This window comes from Parasteatoda tepidariorum, chromosome 2, assembly GCF_043381705.1.
Source record: "Parasteatoda tepidariorum isolate YZ-2023 chromosome 2, CAS_Ptep_4.0, whole genome shotgun sequence".
NCBI lineage: Eukaryota > Metazoa > Arthropoda > Arachnida > Araneae > Theridiidae > Parasteatoda > Parasteatoda tepidariorum.
The window spans coordinates 70,571,425-70,589,541 of record NC_092205.1 but is presented as its reverse complement, the minus strand read 5'-3'; the positions used below and the strand labels follow the sequence as shown (position 1 = coordinate 70,589,541).

General features: G+C 31.8%; 1 protein-coding gene across 1 annotated transcript in view; it reads right to left on the bottom strand.

The window, feature by feature from the left end:
• The window catches only part of LOC107436426 (otoferlin-like), a 341,056-nt gene that overhangs the window by 79,235 nt on the left and 243,704 nt on the right, over positions 1-18,117 (bottom strand). Inside the window, exons 14-18 of the mRNA XM_071177705.1 lie at positions 13,591-13,777; positions 7,620-7,806; positions 5,600-5,814; positions 3,906-4,014; positions 3,669-3,825 (exon numbers count right to left, since the gene is read on the bottom strand). Coding sequence (XP_071033806.1) covers positions 3,669-3,825; positions 3,906-4,014; positions 5,600-5,814; positions 7,620-7,806; positions 13,591-13,777 — 855 coding nt within the window. The remainder of the gene's footprint in view (positions 1-3,668; positions 3,826-3,905; positions 4,015-5,599; positions 5,815-7,619; positions 7,807-13,590; positions 13,778-18,117) is intronic.

Here is an 18,117-nt window from a genome sequence, read left to right as displayed (position 1 = left end):
AAAGTAATTATTTTTAGTACTTGTAGTCAAATTTATTCATTCAATCCGAAATCGAAGATGATGAGGTGTATAAATTTTCAAAAGAAATAAGGAATATCATAGTTTAAGTGCATAGCATTTTGAGTACCCGGAAACAACAAAAAATTAGCAGAATAACGAAATTTTATTGTAGTGCATTGAAAAAAAATATGGTAAAATTCCTTGTGTTTCTGTCTCCATGGAAAAATCAAGAAACTCGGTTTTATAATGTGCGATAAATTTGGTAAATGGTGTAACATTTGGTAATTTTATCATATGTTAAACTATGGCAGAAAAACCATTTATTTGATGGAATTCATTTCTTAAATTTGTATTTTTTTCTATATGTATGGGTAGACAGAACTATAATTTTGAAAACCGAAATTCCCGGTGAACCGTAACAGAAAAACAGAATATAATCCATATAAACAGAAAAATTAACAAATGAATGGCTTAAATACCGTATATATTGGTTTTATTAATCAGAATTATGTTTATTTTTAATTTATTTATTTTTTACCACAAATTTCATTTCCATACAGTACTTTCTTCTCCATATCTATATGAAGTTTTAAAAAAATGGTGTCAAAATTCAAAAAATAATTATATTAAAGCAATTATGTATCATTTAATTGCATTTCTTTGTTTCAATTTTCATAATAATTTTAGTTAACAGGGAAATCTTGTGATAGTAGAAATTTGATTTTATTATATCTGCTTTATTGTGTAACATGTTAGGAAACATAGATATTCTTTTGAAATAAACTTTGACTTCGGAAAAATCTTTCGAAAAAAAAATCTCGAGCAAAATATTACATATACGTGAGTTTTTTATCTACATAAATTTGCGTGCACATAAAATATATACTATACTCATATTGCAGAGACAATTTTTGAGGTTTAGTAATGCTTATATTTAACACTATCTGAATAATCGTACGTTGCAAGGGGAAAAAATAAAATAATTAATTGATCGGTAATAAAAAAAGAAAGCAGAAATCATGTATAAAGTAGTTAAATACTACAATTCCAAAGGAAATTTGCGCAATACAGCAGAAATTCTATTAGAAAATTGAAACCAATTGAAACTTTTAAAGAAAAAAAAATTAAAATAATGAAAAATATAAAAATGACAACCGAAGTTGACATCGCCAGGGGATACCAGCTCCGGAAGTTATAAAAAACACAAAACCTTTTCTATCGACAAATGTCTAAATTTGCTCTCTCTGTACCCAAAAGGTTTTGTAAAAAGTCCAGGAAAAGACAAAAGAAATACAAAACACACAAAAAAAAAAATACAAAAGTAAATTACATAAACTAATTACAAAAGGAAAACATCGTTGAAAACATTGCAATTAATCAGTATTAATCAACATTACGAAACTTATGATTTTCTGAAATTACTCTAATTTTCTCATGTCTCATTAGATAATTTCAATTTTATGTTATTAGTTCTTGTTGAGCTTCCATTATTTAAATTTATAGAGGTTTAGAAGCGTAAGTATCAAATATGAGAATGATTGATTAAATATGATCGCGTGATTTTATATCTCTGTTAAGATATTATTTAGGTGGCCTCATCACCATTTGTCACGAAAATATTTACGTTAAATTTTCTTTTGACAACCTGAAATAAGAAAGCAAAGAAAAATAATTCACAAAACCGTGCGATGAAACTAATTCTTGATTGCTTAGAACTGTAAGCTAGAATAATACTCATGTAATAAAATATTTATCAAATTCTATGGAAAACTCCTTCCTTGGGATGTTGAACGCGAGCCAGTGGTCAGAGGGAGTTTCAATGTAGAGAGTTAGGTTCACAGTTTCTTCTTCCTATCTACATCAAATTTAGTGTAGATTTGTATAAGGTTCATTCATTCATATACACATACACGCACATATATAAACACTTAACTTTATCTATATAGATTGTCTCTAACAGTCGTGATTGTTTTTATGTCATGCCAAATTAATATGATNTAAATTGTTTACGCAATGAAACAGTTAAATATGGGAAAAATGTACTTCTATAATTTTTGTTTAAAATCAAGCTATACGTTATTTCTTCCTAAAAGACAAGAAAGATAGATTTACAAAGACTTGAATTTAACTTTTAAGTTTTCAGCATGCATGAGGTTTTAGAAACATCGAAATTACTTTCTCAATTTTCAGGAGGAAATTAAAAATTCGGAGCTTGTCAGAGTTCGCAAAATCCTGTGATTGTGAGCGAAACTCTTCAGCTTTTGCCTTGGAGCTCGTAAATCGATTATAAAAGAGTTCGTCGGCGAGAAAGTGCAATTTCATGTTTAATACAAATGGAAAATATAAGTTAGGGAAATTAAGCTTCTTTATCTTAGAATTGCTTGGGTGTAAAGTTCAAACATGACTCACTAATTTTAGATTCATAAAAGTAATTATTTTTAGTACTTTTAGACAAGTTTATTCAGTCAATCCGAAATCGAAGATGATGAGGTGTATAAATTTTCAATAGAAATAAGGAATATCATGGTTTAAGTGCATAGCATTTTGAGTACCCGGAAACAGCAAAAAATTAGCAGAATAACGAAATTTTATTGTAGTGCATTGAAAAAAAATATGGTCAAAACTACCAAAATATGGAAAGATCAAGAAACTCGGTTTTATAATGTGCGATAAATTTGGTAAATGGCGTAACATTTGGTAATTTTATCATATGCTAAAATATGGCAGAAAAACCATTTATTTGATGGAATTCATTTCTTAAATTTATATTTTTTTCTAAATGTATGGGTAGACAGAACTATAACTTTGAAAACCAAAATTCCCGGTGAACCGTAACAGAAAAACAGAATATAATCCATATAAACAGAAAAATTAAGATGTGAGGCTATGTAAATTTTCTTGTTACAAGTTCTTGCGACTTCAGTCAACTTTATCATCTCAAAATCTGAGACGTCCATGCCAGAAATCTTTTTAACTTATCTATAATATCTATAATTATTAAGCATATCCACTACTAACAAACGTAAAGAAAAACATAATGAAACGAAAATATTTAAATTATGGTTGGTTGGTTGATGTCGTATCCTCTATTGAATCATATTTCATGGTGTGCTTGAATAGTTTTTGTTATTTCTATGGCATTAAATGAATAAAAATCCTCTTCTGTGGAGTAGTTTAAGAGGTGAAGGCCTGCAGCGATGCAGGGCAGTTAAAAACATGATATGGTGTCAGTTCCACATTAAGACAGTTGCCACAGTTTTGATATTTTCTAGTCCCATCTGTAGAAATTTTCATGTTTTTATGATGCTTTGTTCTTAGTCTGATGAGAGTAGTGGCTGTCTTCCTATCGATGTCAAGATTAATTATTTGATCGTGGGCTTTGATTTTTAAAGTGGAATAGTCTTGACTTTGCAAAAGCATTTGCATCTGCCAACGTGGTTGGGATTGTATTTTGAATGAGATCTCTGGAATTTTTAGCCAAGGAATCAGCTATTTCATTGAACTCTAGGTTCACATGGGCGGGAATCCACTGCAGGAAGCATTTTTCCGAAGACGCTGAAGTTGTCCAAGTTGTTCTATGATATTCAAGATTAGGCTTGCAATATGAATAAACAAATTGAATCAAATTTGACTAATGAATATTTTTAGTTAAACAAACAAGTTTTTACCTGTCTTTGGATATTGGTTTTAGGGGTGGTGTTGTTGATTGTATCGGACAAGAAGCTTCGCCGTAGGAAGAGCCATCACCTGAATCAGATCCAGAGTCCAACTCCTCCTCATCGCCACGTATCATTCGGCTGGAATCCAACATATTGCCAGCATTTCCTAAAAGATTGAGAAATAAATAAAGTTATGTATACGTTTTTCATGTGTAACACAAGCCTGGAGGAAAGCACGTATATTACCTAAAGTGACTTCGAAATATATCGGTTTTTCTCCGATTTTTCGGTCAATCATAGTTGCTTCGAGCAGACAGCCAAACAGAAAAAACTCGTCATTTCGCCCGTAAGACCCCTGAAAAAAATTAGAAGCAAACCAATAAGCAGTTTTAATAATGTTTGGAATTTACATTATCATTTTATATTTCGAATTTCAAAAGAATTTAAGATTGAACCGGGGCAAAATATAGGCATTTTTACCCATTGGCAAAATTGGTCTTGCTTCGGATTTTATGGCGTGCGCACTTTNACTCACAAGAAGAATACGAATTTATTTGACGATTTTTGATTTATATCACGAATTTATTTGTTTTATTCAAATGGCTTAGTATTTACAAAAAAGATGTAATTTTTTAAAAAAATAAATTGTTATATGGATTTGAATGATTGTTTTGAATTCTTAGAATTTTGTGCATTTGCAATGTACCTAAGTTAGTTGCGAGGTTGGTTTGCGAAGCAAACCATAAAGGATTGCGTAGCAATTTTCGGGGGTTTGCGAGCGTTAGCGATCAGGGGGCGCAGCCCACTAGTTTACATTAATATTTTATATTTTGAATTTCTACACACACAACACGGTTCCCAGCAGATCACCGAAGTCAAGCATCACTGGCTACGGTCAGTGTGCGGGTGGGTGACCACTTGGATCAGCCTGCGTAGGGACCGAGGGTGTGCGGTATTGGTCCTCGTTAAACTGTGCTACCGTAAAGTGCTCGACTTCGCGCGCAGGTCGTCGGGCTACCGAAGCGGGGGTGCCATCCCCTCCGCAGAGGATCAAAATTGTGATGGCATGTCTTCGGATCATCCTCCGGGATGTTTCCCAGACCGTCGCCAATAGCCCATTGTGCAGCTCTAGTGCGACGTAAATTAACAACAACAACATTTCTAAAGAATTTAAGATTGAACTGTAACCGTGGCAAAATATAGGCATTTTTACCCATTGGCAAAATGGGTCTTGTTTCAGATTTTATGGCGTGCGCACTTTATTTGGGCGTCATCACACTTTTTAACCGTGTTCAAGAGTAATAGTGCGCATGCGTCGTCATTGCATGCGTTGCTATGGCGACCGCTGTTGTTTGATAATTCTTTTAGAATTCTTTTTCTTTTCACCAGCAGTTATTTTTAATGTATTTACAGAATAATTTAAAGTATTTTTATATTCTTTTTATTATTAACTTATAATTTCTGTCTTGACGGTGATTTTATTACAAATATGAATACTGAAAAATGAAAAGTATTTTGTGACCAGTCCGACGACAAACATCAATGGAGACAGTTTTTGCAATCCATGATTTGAGATGCTTTGGCGTTTATCGGAGTCAAACCAGAAAAAAAAGCGTTTGACCAATGGGTAGTGATCGTAATAAAGGGATCACGATTTCTTTTTGTATTGTGTTCAGTTGAGTATTTTTTTTTTGATTGACAATTATTTTTACCCACCTTTCACATACTTCTTCCCCTTCCATATTATTTCGTACTTAAAACCATCTAAGACTTGAGATGTTTCGAATAAATTGCTAAGGATTATAATTTTCTTTAGACTAAGAAAACATTTAATAATGTAATATAGAACATTATATTTTGCGCGATAATCTTAATCTAAACTTTCTTAATGACGCAATTGAGAAGAAAGCTGTGTTTAGAAAGCAGAGAAGACAATGTACCTCTGATATGGGGTTCGCCATTTCAATTTCAACGTTGGAGGGTGAAATATCTAAAGAATCTAGAATTTCTGTTTTTACAGCCATCAGGATCCTGCCCCGGTACATAACTCCTTCTCCCAAGCCGTCGTTAAGTGTTGTGTGCTCGTCAAATAAAGAATAATCTCGGGGGGATCCGTATAAATACACATATGATGGGCCAAAAGTAGGAAGAAAACCTATGAAAGATAGGAAAAACAAATCTATGTACACTAAACTACATAACATAATATACAATACTATCTAACGAGTTTGACTTCACGTATAAACAAAAACTTTAATATAGATTTAATATTCACTTTAGAGTTACACATAGATAATCAGGTAGCGCTATAAATTAGATAGCAAAATCAGGTTGCATTTCGGGTAGTTTTTGAGGTAAATTCTAGTGCAAAATGTAATCTCAAGACAAACATAAATTTTTTTGGTATATTTTGCGAAAAAATTATTTTAGTTTAGCGTCAATAGAAGAACTTTTTAGCTTACACATAGATAAATATATTTTATTTTATTACAGGCATTGAGCAGTCAACCCAATTTTTGCGTTTGCGATTTGCCGTATCCTCGTAGTCTTGTAATTTTGAAATCCAACCAGGGAGATAAAAGAACTCTTGGATCAAGCAAGCATTGCGACAAACTAGCCTTCGTGGCATGGAGGACTTCATGATGGAATCAACTCTCATATGCGTTACATGGAGAAGAAAACTACACAAACCTATGGTTATTCCGACGTCAAGGGGTCTCTAAAAATGATCTGTCTGCCACTGAAGATATTTTACTCCAGCAATGTGGTTAGTACGAGCCAGAAGCAAAATTCGCGTAAACCAGCCTCCGCTAGAATTCGAACATGTGGCACCTCATAGGGAGGTGCACGCTCTGATATAAATATTGAACAACCCCCACATTTACTAGGCCAGGGGTGGCGAACCTTTATGCATCAACATGCCATTTTTTCAAAAAATTGTTTAATGAAGTCACAGACGTGCCGTCAAATAACTTTGACTTCGTGATTATTGGGAAAATAATACGCATTACTAGTTACTATCAGCTCAAAACTCTGTATTCACTATGAAAAAAGAATATATTTTGCAATGTCTCAGTTATGCGCGCAATGCAACTTAAAGTAACATGACTCTTGTTGTTGCATATTAGATGACAAACAACTTATATTAGATTGTAAGATGTTAGTTTAAGCAGGACTGTTAATTTTTTTTGCCAGTTATTAATTGTTAGCTTGTTTTTTTATGGTTATTGTTTATTTGACATTAATTGTTAATTTTTTGTAAATAATTGTTTTTTTTAGTGAATTATAATTTTATTTGTTAATATGCTTCATAGTGAACTTTGTGATCGATGGCGTGCCCAGAATATTGTGTCACGTGTCATAAATGGCACGCGTGCCATTGGTTCGCCATCCCTGTACTAGGCTTTTAATATAAAATTACAAAATTGCTTTCTATATTAACCATGCATTTTAGACATCGTCCGAAAGGCTACTAAAGTTCACACAATAAGAAAGATTGAAAGATAAATACTATTAGTGTAAAATTTTTTCAACAGTAACATCCAATTCTTTCAGAAGTTATACATGAAAAATGAACTAGATTAGAGTCAATAGCTGAACCACGGTAGTTTTCGCTTATATATCATAAATACTAAGCGATTCACAAAGCTTTTACGAGAAAAATACCTAATTCCTCTTTCTTTATATCACATGTTTTTGTTATCGCCAAAAAACTACTAAAAGCCACAATGTGACAAATATAGGATATTTTTGAAGTAAACAGCAGTATGAAATGAAGTATCTCATTTATTTCTTAGTGAAACTTTCAAGAAAAAAAAGTAGGAGGATGTCAATAATTTACGGTACAAGTAGTGCAAACCTGATTTCTAATATCTTTATCAGAAACTTTCGGGTTTATTACTGTCAGTGCAATATAAAGACTGGATAGAAAATTGTTTTAGGTTTGATGTAATTGTGCACCTTTTTCTCCTTCGTTGGATATTTTGGAGAGTTCTACGAAGTGTGTGCCGATGACGGCGTCGTTGACTGGATCGTTGTCCCGCAGCTGGATCTTGATTCGTTGGCACAACGGAGGAAACATTTCTGTGAATACTATTTGCTCATTCCACGCAGGACAGCATGTGCCTTTCCTCACTGATGTCTTTCCCTGTGGGAGGAAAAGAAATACATTTAGGTATATGATATTCTTTTCATTATTGTAGAAAATGATCATTTTATAGCTAAACACATTTTGAAAATCAACGAAGAAGGTTATAAAGATAAGAGAAGAGTTTCTTCTCCATTGCTAGATTTTTCGAATAGTGCATGTTTAAATTTTCAACGATGAAAATCATAAATATTGTAATGTAATGCAAATAATGTTAAGCCCTATGCGCCATAGAAATGCAAACATAAAAGCACACATATATTCTATTTATTATTATAAATTCATTTATAATGATTTTTTATTTTCTAAAAACTCACATTTTTATTTTGTTTTTCTTGTATAACTGGTTTTGAACAGCCAAACCAATTTTGAGTTTACAACTATCAATGTTCAACTCTGTAGCTTTGTAATTTTGAGCCCAAAGCAGAAGGCAATGGATGGATCAAGCATTGGGACAAACTAGCCTTAGTGGAGGACTTTTTGATGGAACTAAAACACATTTGCGTTACATGGAAAGGGAAAAACCCCGAAAACCTCACATGGTTAGCCCGATGGCCAGGGGATACCCATGATCCTTCTACTACTGAGGGTATTTTACGTCAACACTGTGGTCGGTGTGAGTCGAGAGCAGAATCTGTATCAACCAGCAACCAATGGGATTTGAACCTGGATCGATCCCCTCCTTGGGAGGCGAATTTTTATCATTTGAGCCACCGCGTCTCTCATGTTCCGATTTTAGTTTATAACCGGCGTTGAACAAGTGATCTAATTCTAATTTTGCGACAATCAATGTTTAACTCCGTAGCCTTGTAATTTTGAACTCGATCCAAAAGACAAGGAAACTCCTAAATGCAATGTTGGGACAATATATCCTGTTTATTGCGACATTTGTGTTGCATAGAGAGGAAAACCACGAAAACTTCCCCCGGCCAGACCGATAGCAAGGGGGCTCTAACCCTATATCCGTCTACAACAGATGATATTTTATTTCAGCACTGCTGTCTGTGGAATCCGGGAGCCGTATTCATATTAAGCAGCCACCGCTGGGGTTTGAACTTGGGTTCCCCTCATTGCCAGGCGAGTGCTTTAATCTCTGAGCCACCGCGGCTTTCACGTTTCTATTTTATTTTTATATTTTATGACCGTCGTTGAACAGCTGACCCAATTTTTGGGCTTATGACGACTAATGTTGAACTACGTAGCCTTGTTATTTTGAACCCAAACCAGAAGACAAGGAAACTCCTGGATCCTGTATTGGGTGAACCTCCCACAGTTAGCTCGACGGCAAGGGGACTCTAACCCATGATCTGTTTACCACTGAGAATATTTCAAGTCAGCAGTGTGGTTGGTGCAGGCCAAATGCGGAATTCGTATCGACCAGCCATCGCTGGAATTCGAACCCGGTTCACCTCATTGGAAGGCGAACGCTCTATCTCGTGAGCCATTGCGGCTCTTACGTTAGGTTTCAGTCTTTACATCTGTTAGTTAGATTTCAGGTACTTAACACCTTCAATGACACTTGTATTTGTTAGGAAACACCCATCAGGACATGCGCGTTGGTTTTAAAGGGCTTGTGTTGTGGTATAGCAATGTGAAATGCTCTTCTAACTGATTGAAATAAATAAAAATTTGATTTTTAATAAATAAAAACCAAGAAAAATTTAAGGAAATCCTTAGTATTTACATAAAACTATGAAATTTTTTTTAGTTTACACTGTCAGTCACCAGTGACTGCCGCATTAAATTACTGACGCCTAATAAGTTAATTTACTGCTTAGAAGCTGAAACTAAGCCCTTAACAAAAATAATTGGCTGAAAAGAAATATTTTGAATCAGCTATCTTTTCATAACATTTAATTATGCACGAATGTAGAAAATGGTTTCGATTATCTTATTTTTTTTTTAACCAATTACAATAAACTGCTTTTAATAAATTCCTTTATTTTTATGCTAGACGGACATTATTTTCAAAGTTTATTTCTTTGCATAGATAAAAAAAACACTGATTTATTTCTGAATGGATCTTTTTGCCTAAAAGTGAAAACAAACTTCAAGCCGAAATAAGACACCCTCAGGATAAGTTGAAATCAAAGCATGAATAAACTCGCTCCTGTATTTTAATGGGAATTCTCCCATAAATTTCCTTTCCTAGAATTCCCATTTAGAAATATATTTTACTAGGAATGCATTTTATTTATGCTCAACTCTTAGGCTTTTCTTGACAAATATTTTATTCTTATTATCGAGAAGATAAACAAATTCATTTGAAGGAAATATGTTTCATAATAATATAAAAAAAAGATTTATTTCTAAGCCGTTACGAATAAAATTGTAGCATTATGTAAGGTATAGATAGAGTTTTCAAATTTATTCATTGATGAAAATTTTGATAAAATCTTATAAATAACCAAACTATAGAAAAAGGAAACAAATTCTATTCATCAGAGAAATTTTCTTCACTTACGACTATTTTTCGTCGAGTGTTTTTTCTGAACATGTGTAAAAAACCTCTTTTTTTCATAAATAATGTTCGTTAAATTAACTGTAACTGTTGTGAGTTTGTCAGTAATGAATGTTAGAACTATGCGGATAAAAAGTGTAGCATAATGTAATTCATGAATATAGTATTTTATTTTATTCAATTATGAAAGATTTAATAAAGTCTAATGAATAACTAATCCATGGGGAATAATAGAATTATCACGTTCAAAATAAAAAAATTTTTACTTTTTATCGCCTTTGCAAAATACAATAAGACGCTTCTTTTTTAATGACGATCAGGGTTTGTAAATAGAAGGCGTTTGTCTTCCATTCATTGGTACTTGAAAAGCTATCTTAACACATTGTTCAGGCTAATTACATGAAATAATGCTTTTTCGCAAATAATATGCTATTTTCATAACTGTTGTGAGCTTTCAATAGTTATTCACGACGCATAGGCCAAGTTAAACCTACTTTTAGTCAGCGTCTTCTATATTAATTCTGTAAATGACGTTAATATGAAGAAAAGAAACAGTTTTGGTAAAATTAAAAATGTTAATGAGTTAATTTTTTTAAAAACTTAAATAGTTATTTCAAACGCTGCATTTTACGTAATTGAGAATTATTCATTGATTTTGATTCATCTTATCGAGGAGAAAAAATCTCGTGAAATTGGCCATTTTTAAAAAAAAGTTCAATATTTAGTTACTTGTCCTTTCTAAAACCCAGATAATTCTTTACGGTTCATAAAATTAAATATTATAGCTTTGATTCAAGTTTAAGATCTTGACAAATCAATGAGTATTTTTTGGGCAAATTTCAATAATTGTGAAAATATTTGTCCATTTTAAATTCTAGACTTTCATTAAGGTAGTATAGGGTAAGCCAATCAGTGAAGTAACATAGAGATTGAACATTTCATATAGATTTAAGAAAAAAAGATTTTAAAAGGTTTTCGTTAGATTGATTGGCAACAGTAGCTTACTACACAACAATAAGAAGACAGTTGACATTGTATTGAATTACTACCAGGTGACATGAAAACTTCTTCTTCTTCTTTCTTTGGAAAATTTTTTGAATTTGTTAGTGTATGTGCAGCACCTTGTTTCGCTGACAAAATTATAAAGTGAGTGTCAGTAGTTATCTGTTTAAAACAGAATTAATTGGATGTAACTTTTATTTTTCTCACCATAAAAAAAAAAAGAAATCATAACATTGTTATCGAAGTTTCGTTCTATTTTTTTACGCATCATACCATAAACAAATACTGAGATTACGGGATATTCATTAACTGGATGAAAAACCATTGAGTGGACAAGTGTTCATTAACTGGGACTTTTCCATTTTTTTTTCATGTACCTTTAATCATATTATGTATCAAAATTCTATTAAAAATACAAAAAATATCTTATATCCAATGACTGAACAGACTCATTCCTTCACTGGAAATAGATTTCCAAGAGAGTGAACTGTGTGTGTGAAATATGATGTTACATGGCTCTAAGATAGATAAATTTGTTTTAAAGCTAGTGCTCTAGACAAATGTTGGAACAATCATAAACAACCATCATCCCACTGCAGGAATTCAGACTGATTTATGATAGCACAACATTAAAAAAAAACCAAATTGTTTTGATAGTATATTCCTGAGAACCATCATGGAAATGTATAATTGAAACCTTCATGGACTACCATGGATCATCATGGAATGTTAGTCCATGAGAATCAAACTTCTCCTGATGGTTAACCATAGTAGTATTAAAGTAACACTTTCCATTATGGAATGAGGGGAGTTTGTAGGCATATCAAAAACCATGAACGCAAAATGGAAAATATTGGATGATGGTGACTATCAAATGTTGTTATTACCATCATGAATCACTCTGAAACCAACATAAACCATCGAAATATTTTGATGGGACCATCAAAAATTTTGACTTGGAAAGGCAGGCAGAGAGGACCGTTACTAGAATTGGCACTTTTTAAAGAAAAACTGAAAATTTTCTTCTTTAGAAGATTTGATTGATGGGAATCCAGAAATTGACTTTCTTTGCTCTTGAGCAATGTGAAAAATGCTCTCTGCAATGTAATGTTATGCAATGTTATGATCAGTAATTGGAAGAAAGTAGATCAGAAAATTATTGAGATGAAAAGTAGGTGAAGTTTAAGATGACACCCAGTGATAAATCAGTTTGACTTGGAGTAAATATAAAAGACAAATCTTGAAGAAGCTGATATTCGATAGTAGTTTCAAGAACTTTAGAAGTGCATTAGCAAAATTCTTTTTAAAAAATATGAAGTTAGGAAATGTGTGGCCCAAATGTGTGGCTAACTGAGAACGGATTTTATATAAAGACAAAATTAAATAGTTAGTATGTCTAGAATCAAGTTAGCATGTCTTATATACCAGTGAATTGATGTTTAATAATCGTAGTGGTGATTCCGCCACAAGTTATTAAAAAGTCATAATATAATCAAAATATCAAGAGCTCATTCACTTGGTCATTTTACAACCTCATATTTGTATCTCCAAGACCTTAAGAATATACTTTGTAAATTCCCTCTAATTGTTTGACGTAATTTCTAATTTACAACAAATATGTTGACACTATCATTTACCAAAAATTGCAGTTTTTAAAAATATTATGAAGTGCAGGATGCTACGTGAAAGCGTAAAATCTGAATTCGAAATTATCAACATTTTCAAAAGAATATATATTTTTTACTTTACTTGCACAACAGAAGCTTAGATTATCCAAAGTAAATAGCTCTATTCACCCCTTACCTTCCTCAAAATCATTTTAGAAATGATTTATCGTCATTAAAGGAATTTTGAAAAAGCATAAATATTTCAGAATACTGAGAATTTAATTTTGAGCCATACTGAGCAAGGGTAGTTGAATCTCCAAGAATATTTGAGTATCATATTACTGTATAAAGTACTGACTCCTTGATTGACAGCAAAAGAATCATTTTTACTGTGAAATATTATACCGTAATCTTTACAATAATATTTATTTATTTAGAGCAATTCCGTGATTTTACGGTAACTATTACCGTAAAAATTAATCCGTAACATGTTTCGGTAAAAATGCATTTTTCGGTAAAAAAAAATACCGGCATCCTCAGTGCCAGTATTTGATCCAGAATTTTTTTACTTTGTCCTCTTGCTGTTTCAACAAATCAAAAGAAAAGCTTAAATTGTTCATAAAATAACTTTTGGTTACAGAGAGTTTCAGAAGCTCTGGTAATGAATATTTCACTGTATTCGTAACTGTCATTTGAAACAGAACATGCATTTACCGTTAAGCCAGCAAAAGAAACTTGAACGTATGGATCAACAAAATCTCTCATTTCTCCTGTGAAAGCCTTTTTAACATTAGCTACAATTCCAGCGTTCATCCGCGGTAGTCCATCAGCCCTGTAGATTTTAACGATGAAGCGTGCATGTTGGCGTTCGGCAGGAACACCCTCAGGAAGTAGCAAATTTCTAAAACAAAATTGTTTGAATCAAAGTAAAAATTAATCTAAGAGCCGAATTTATAATATAACCGAAAATTGTTCTTTTTTCTTTTTCTTTTTTTCAACGCTTCTGTCTAATAAATATATATTCAGTTATATTTCTAACGTTCAAAATCTATTTTGTTCTTCATTCATAAATGCTGAAAATACTTTTTTCCTTGAAAATGTGTTCATGAAACAGATGGCATGGTAAAGAGAGAATAAAGAAAGTTTACTATAATGGAGAATAAATTTTTTGTTTCATTTATCATTATTCATTATTGTTTCATTTTACTTGATTTCACTTAATTCGGATGTAGGGATTACAAATATGAGAATTAGTCTTACTCCTAAAGCTACAGTTTTTTTAAATGACATTTTTAGTTCATATTTTGTTGAAATTTACTAGTTTAAAACGTTATATACACCGAAGAGCCATTACATTATCACCACCCTCCATCTATAACAATGGACTTGCCCATGTTTTCATGGTTTCTCGCCCAGGAACAATGTTTTCATGGGGCACATTAGGAACCATAATCCTCATAGAACAATCCCTGACGTCTGTAAGCTACTTGAACATAGTTGCAGACCAGGTTCACCCATTCATGGCAACANGGGTAGCGTGGAAGCACGAATTTGGTTTTCCAAGTAGGACCACAAGTGCTCTATTGGATTGAGGTCAGGGGAATTTGGGGGCCAAGACATGACTTGAAAGTCACTATAATGTTCCTCGACGATTTGACCCTTATGACATGGTGCATTATCCTGTTGGTAAACACCATTCCCCGCAGGCAAAACTATTGCCATGAATGGGTGAACCTGGTCTGCAACTATGCTCAAGTAGCTTACAGACGTCAGGGATTGTTCTATGAGGATTATGGGTCCTAATGTGCCCCATGAAAACATTGTTCCTGGGTGAGAAACCATGAAAACCTGGGCGAGCCCATTGCTATAGATGGAGGGTGGTCACAATGTAATGGCTCTTCGATGTATATTCAGTTATATTTCTAACGTACAAAATCTATTTTGTTCTCCATTCATAAATGCTGAAAATACTTTTGTCCTTGAAAATGTGTTCATGAAGCAGATGGTTCGGTAATGTTTATTATAATGGAGAATAAATTTTCTGTTTCATTTATATAAATACTTCATTTTACTTAATTTGGATGTAGGGATTACAAATCTGTAATTAATTTTACTCCTACACTCTACATTTTTACTCCTACACTCTACAATTTTTTCTCTACAATTTAACTCTACAATTTTTTCTCTACAATTTAACTCTACAATTTTTGAATGACATTTTTAGTTTAATTTTGTTGAAATTTACTAGTTTAAAAAGTTATATATATCAGCTGATCCCGTAAATATTGCGGCAAACTTCTAGTGGAGAAAAGGTACGTCATCAGGATAAATGCTGTAAGGAACCCACTCCCATAAATGCCATCATACGCAACTTGGGATGCGCTTCTTTGGTATGACGTGTTCAGAAGTACACGAAAAAACAGTTCATAATAAAGGAAGAGCCCCTAGTGACGTATTGGATTCCTATGTAATATTAATCCTGATGAAATAACCTAACTCTCATAGAAGATTGTCACAGCATTTGCGCGACTCTCTGTTATATATAATGTTTTGCTTTTAAACTTGCATATTACGACCAAATATAGGCGAAAAATGCAATTAAAAAAAACCCCTGCAGTTTGTAGAAGGAAACTGACTGCCGATCTGAAATGAGCTATAGGAAAATATCTAAGATCATTTAAAAAAATCTCAAGCAATGGAAAAAAAACTTTCCTCCTCCTCTTTCTTTTTTTTTTTTTTTTTTTTTTTTTTTTTTTTTTTTTTTTTTTTTTTTTTTGAAATAATAATTCTAAATTACTTAAGTTTTAATCACGTTCGTTTGAAGTTATGTTTTAGTTTTTATTCACTAAAATCAACTGAATTTAGTACCATATAATGTTATAATTAATGACGTTTTTGTTTTAAATGGTAGTTAGCATACTTCGGGGTTAATGTAATTATGCACGGATCTCATTTACTTTATTTGCTTATCTACTTAATATACGAGAAAGCCCTCGAATAAATTGTTTCGGTGGTCATTTATAACTATTAAAACATATGAGCTTTAGATGAAGTAAAAGACTTCCAGAAAAGTATAATATGTTCTGAATGAAATATTTTTATTTTTATGCATGCTTTATACAAAACAGTAAGAAAACTAGTGATGAAATAAATTAAGCTTTAAGTGTTTATAATTAACTAAAATATGTGTTATGAAAAACGAATGCCTAATTTTTTAAATATATATTTTTATATTTTTACGTGACTTACATCGTTAATGAAAAAACAATTGCTTGTTTCATTGATAACTATAATGAACTTGCAATATTTTTTTAATGATATTATCTATAAATATGATGGAAAACATAATTTTCTAAAGTAAGTTGTGCTGAGATCAATCAAAACGACCAGAATAGGGCTAGAATGGGGCGACCAGAATAACGACCAGAAGCACTAAACATAAGTTCAGTGCTTCTGGTTTTATGGGAACATCAAAACTCATAATTTTTGAAGAAGTGCTTTGGTATTGACTTATAAAATTAACAATGAAACAATAGTTTTACTGTCATGTGGCTTGGCAGTAAATGCGGTAAATACTGTCGATGGTCATAACATTTTTTAGTTAACATAAATTTAATTTTTTGAAATGTGAACAAATTTCAGTTAAATAGACACAAATGTCATTGGATGAATATTATTGTAACATGAGTCAGAAAAATAAATAAAAAGCAGAAACTTATTTTCCTACTCCTCTATATTATAAAAAAGAAAATTCGGCGTGGCGAACAAAAAATATAAATAACGATTTCAAAATATTTTGTAGAGAGAGATAATGTTTCTCTTTTAAGCATAATACACTACATAGGAAATATTTTTGCTGAAATATGTTTCGAAGCTATTTTTTTTTAAAGAATGTAAAAAAAAGTTTGCAAAAGTATGCATTAAGGTAATTTTATATTCAATTTCGTCCAGTATCTGGTTTTAGCCTGGTAAAATTTGCCTATTCATACCTTTTTTTTGAAAAACTTTTATAAAGAACCGTCAACATAAGTATTATTCCTAAGAAAATGCCTCGCATGGAAATTTTTACATGTATCTGATAATATCCTGATATTATGGTTAAAAAAAATGCAATACCAATATGTTCGTAAATATGATTTATGGAGATGCTGTGTTAATATTTTCTTACGAAAGCTTATAATGACTCTTGTTTGAGATACCATACGATTTTAAACATAAAAAAAGAATATGAATTGATTTGAAAAAAAAAATACTTTGGAGTAACCACTTTCTTTCTAAGCCTCTTTTAAAAATTAAGGGAAAAAATGCAACAAACTAATAAAAGAGTTTTTAAGTTTGTTGATTTAAAGTAAGAGCCTTCTTCAGATGGAACAAAAATTTTACTTCCTCACTGAGAAAATAGTATGGTCAAAATTACCAGAATATGGTAAAATTTAAACCTCGATATGGTGAACCTCGATTCTGGCTCCATGTGGACAACAAATTAGTAATTTTTACCGTAGTGCTTTGGTAAAGATTTCGGTAAAATTAACAATAAAGAATGGCTTTATAATATATGATGATATAATTTGGTAATTTTATTATGATATCTTAGAGCCTGGCATAAAACCGTTTATCCGGTTACCAAATGAATGGTTGAAATGCCGAACATTTTGGTTTTTGATGACAAAATTATGCGTTTTTTTAGTAGAAAATGTCATTACCATAGCACCGCACGTACAACTCGGCAATTTTATCAGAATTTTTTTCACTATGTAGGATACTTATTCGTATAATTTTCCAAAGATTAACTCGGAGAATGCATGTAAATTCCCTTTTTGGTTACGACTAATGAGAAATCATTAAAATAATAAGCAAAAACATGATCTTTTAAAGAATATTAATTTTTAACAACATGAAAACATTTAAGTCAACAATTATTTGTGATTTTACAATAAAAAGAGAAAAATTATTCTTGATTTTAGACTGAAAATAAAATTCATCGGATTATATACTATATATATATATATATATACACACACACAAATAATAATAATAAAATAATAGAAAATAGAAAACCATTAGTGGGAAAAAACCAAAAGTCTTCCTCAGGACACAGCTTTTGGTATAATTTAATGCGATATTTCTGAATACAGAACAATTATTCTAAGATAGAAATTAATCTTTATAATGTGTCGATATCGCTAAAAAATATATATAAATACTACACTGTACATGAACACACACACATATATATATATA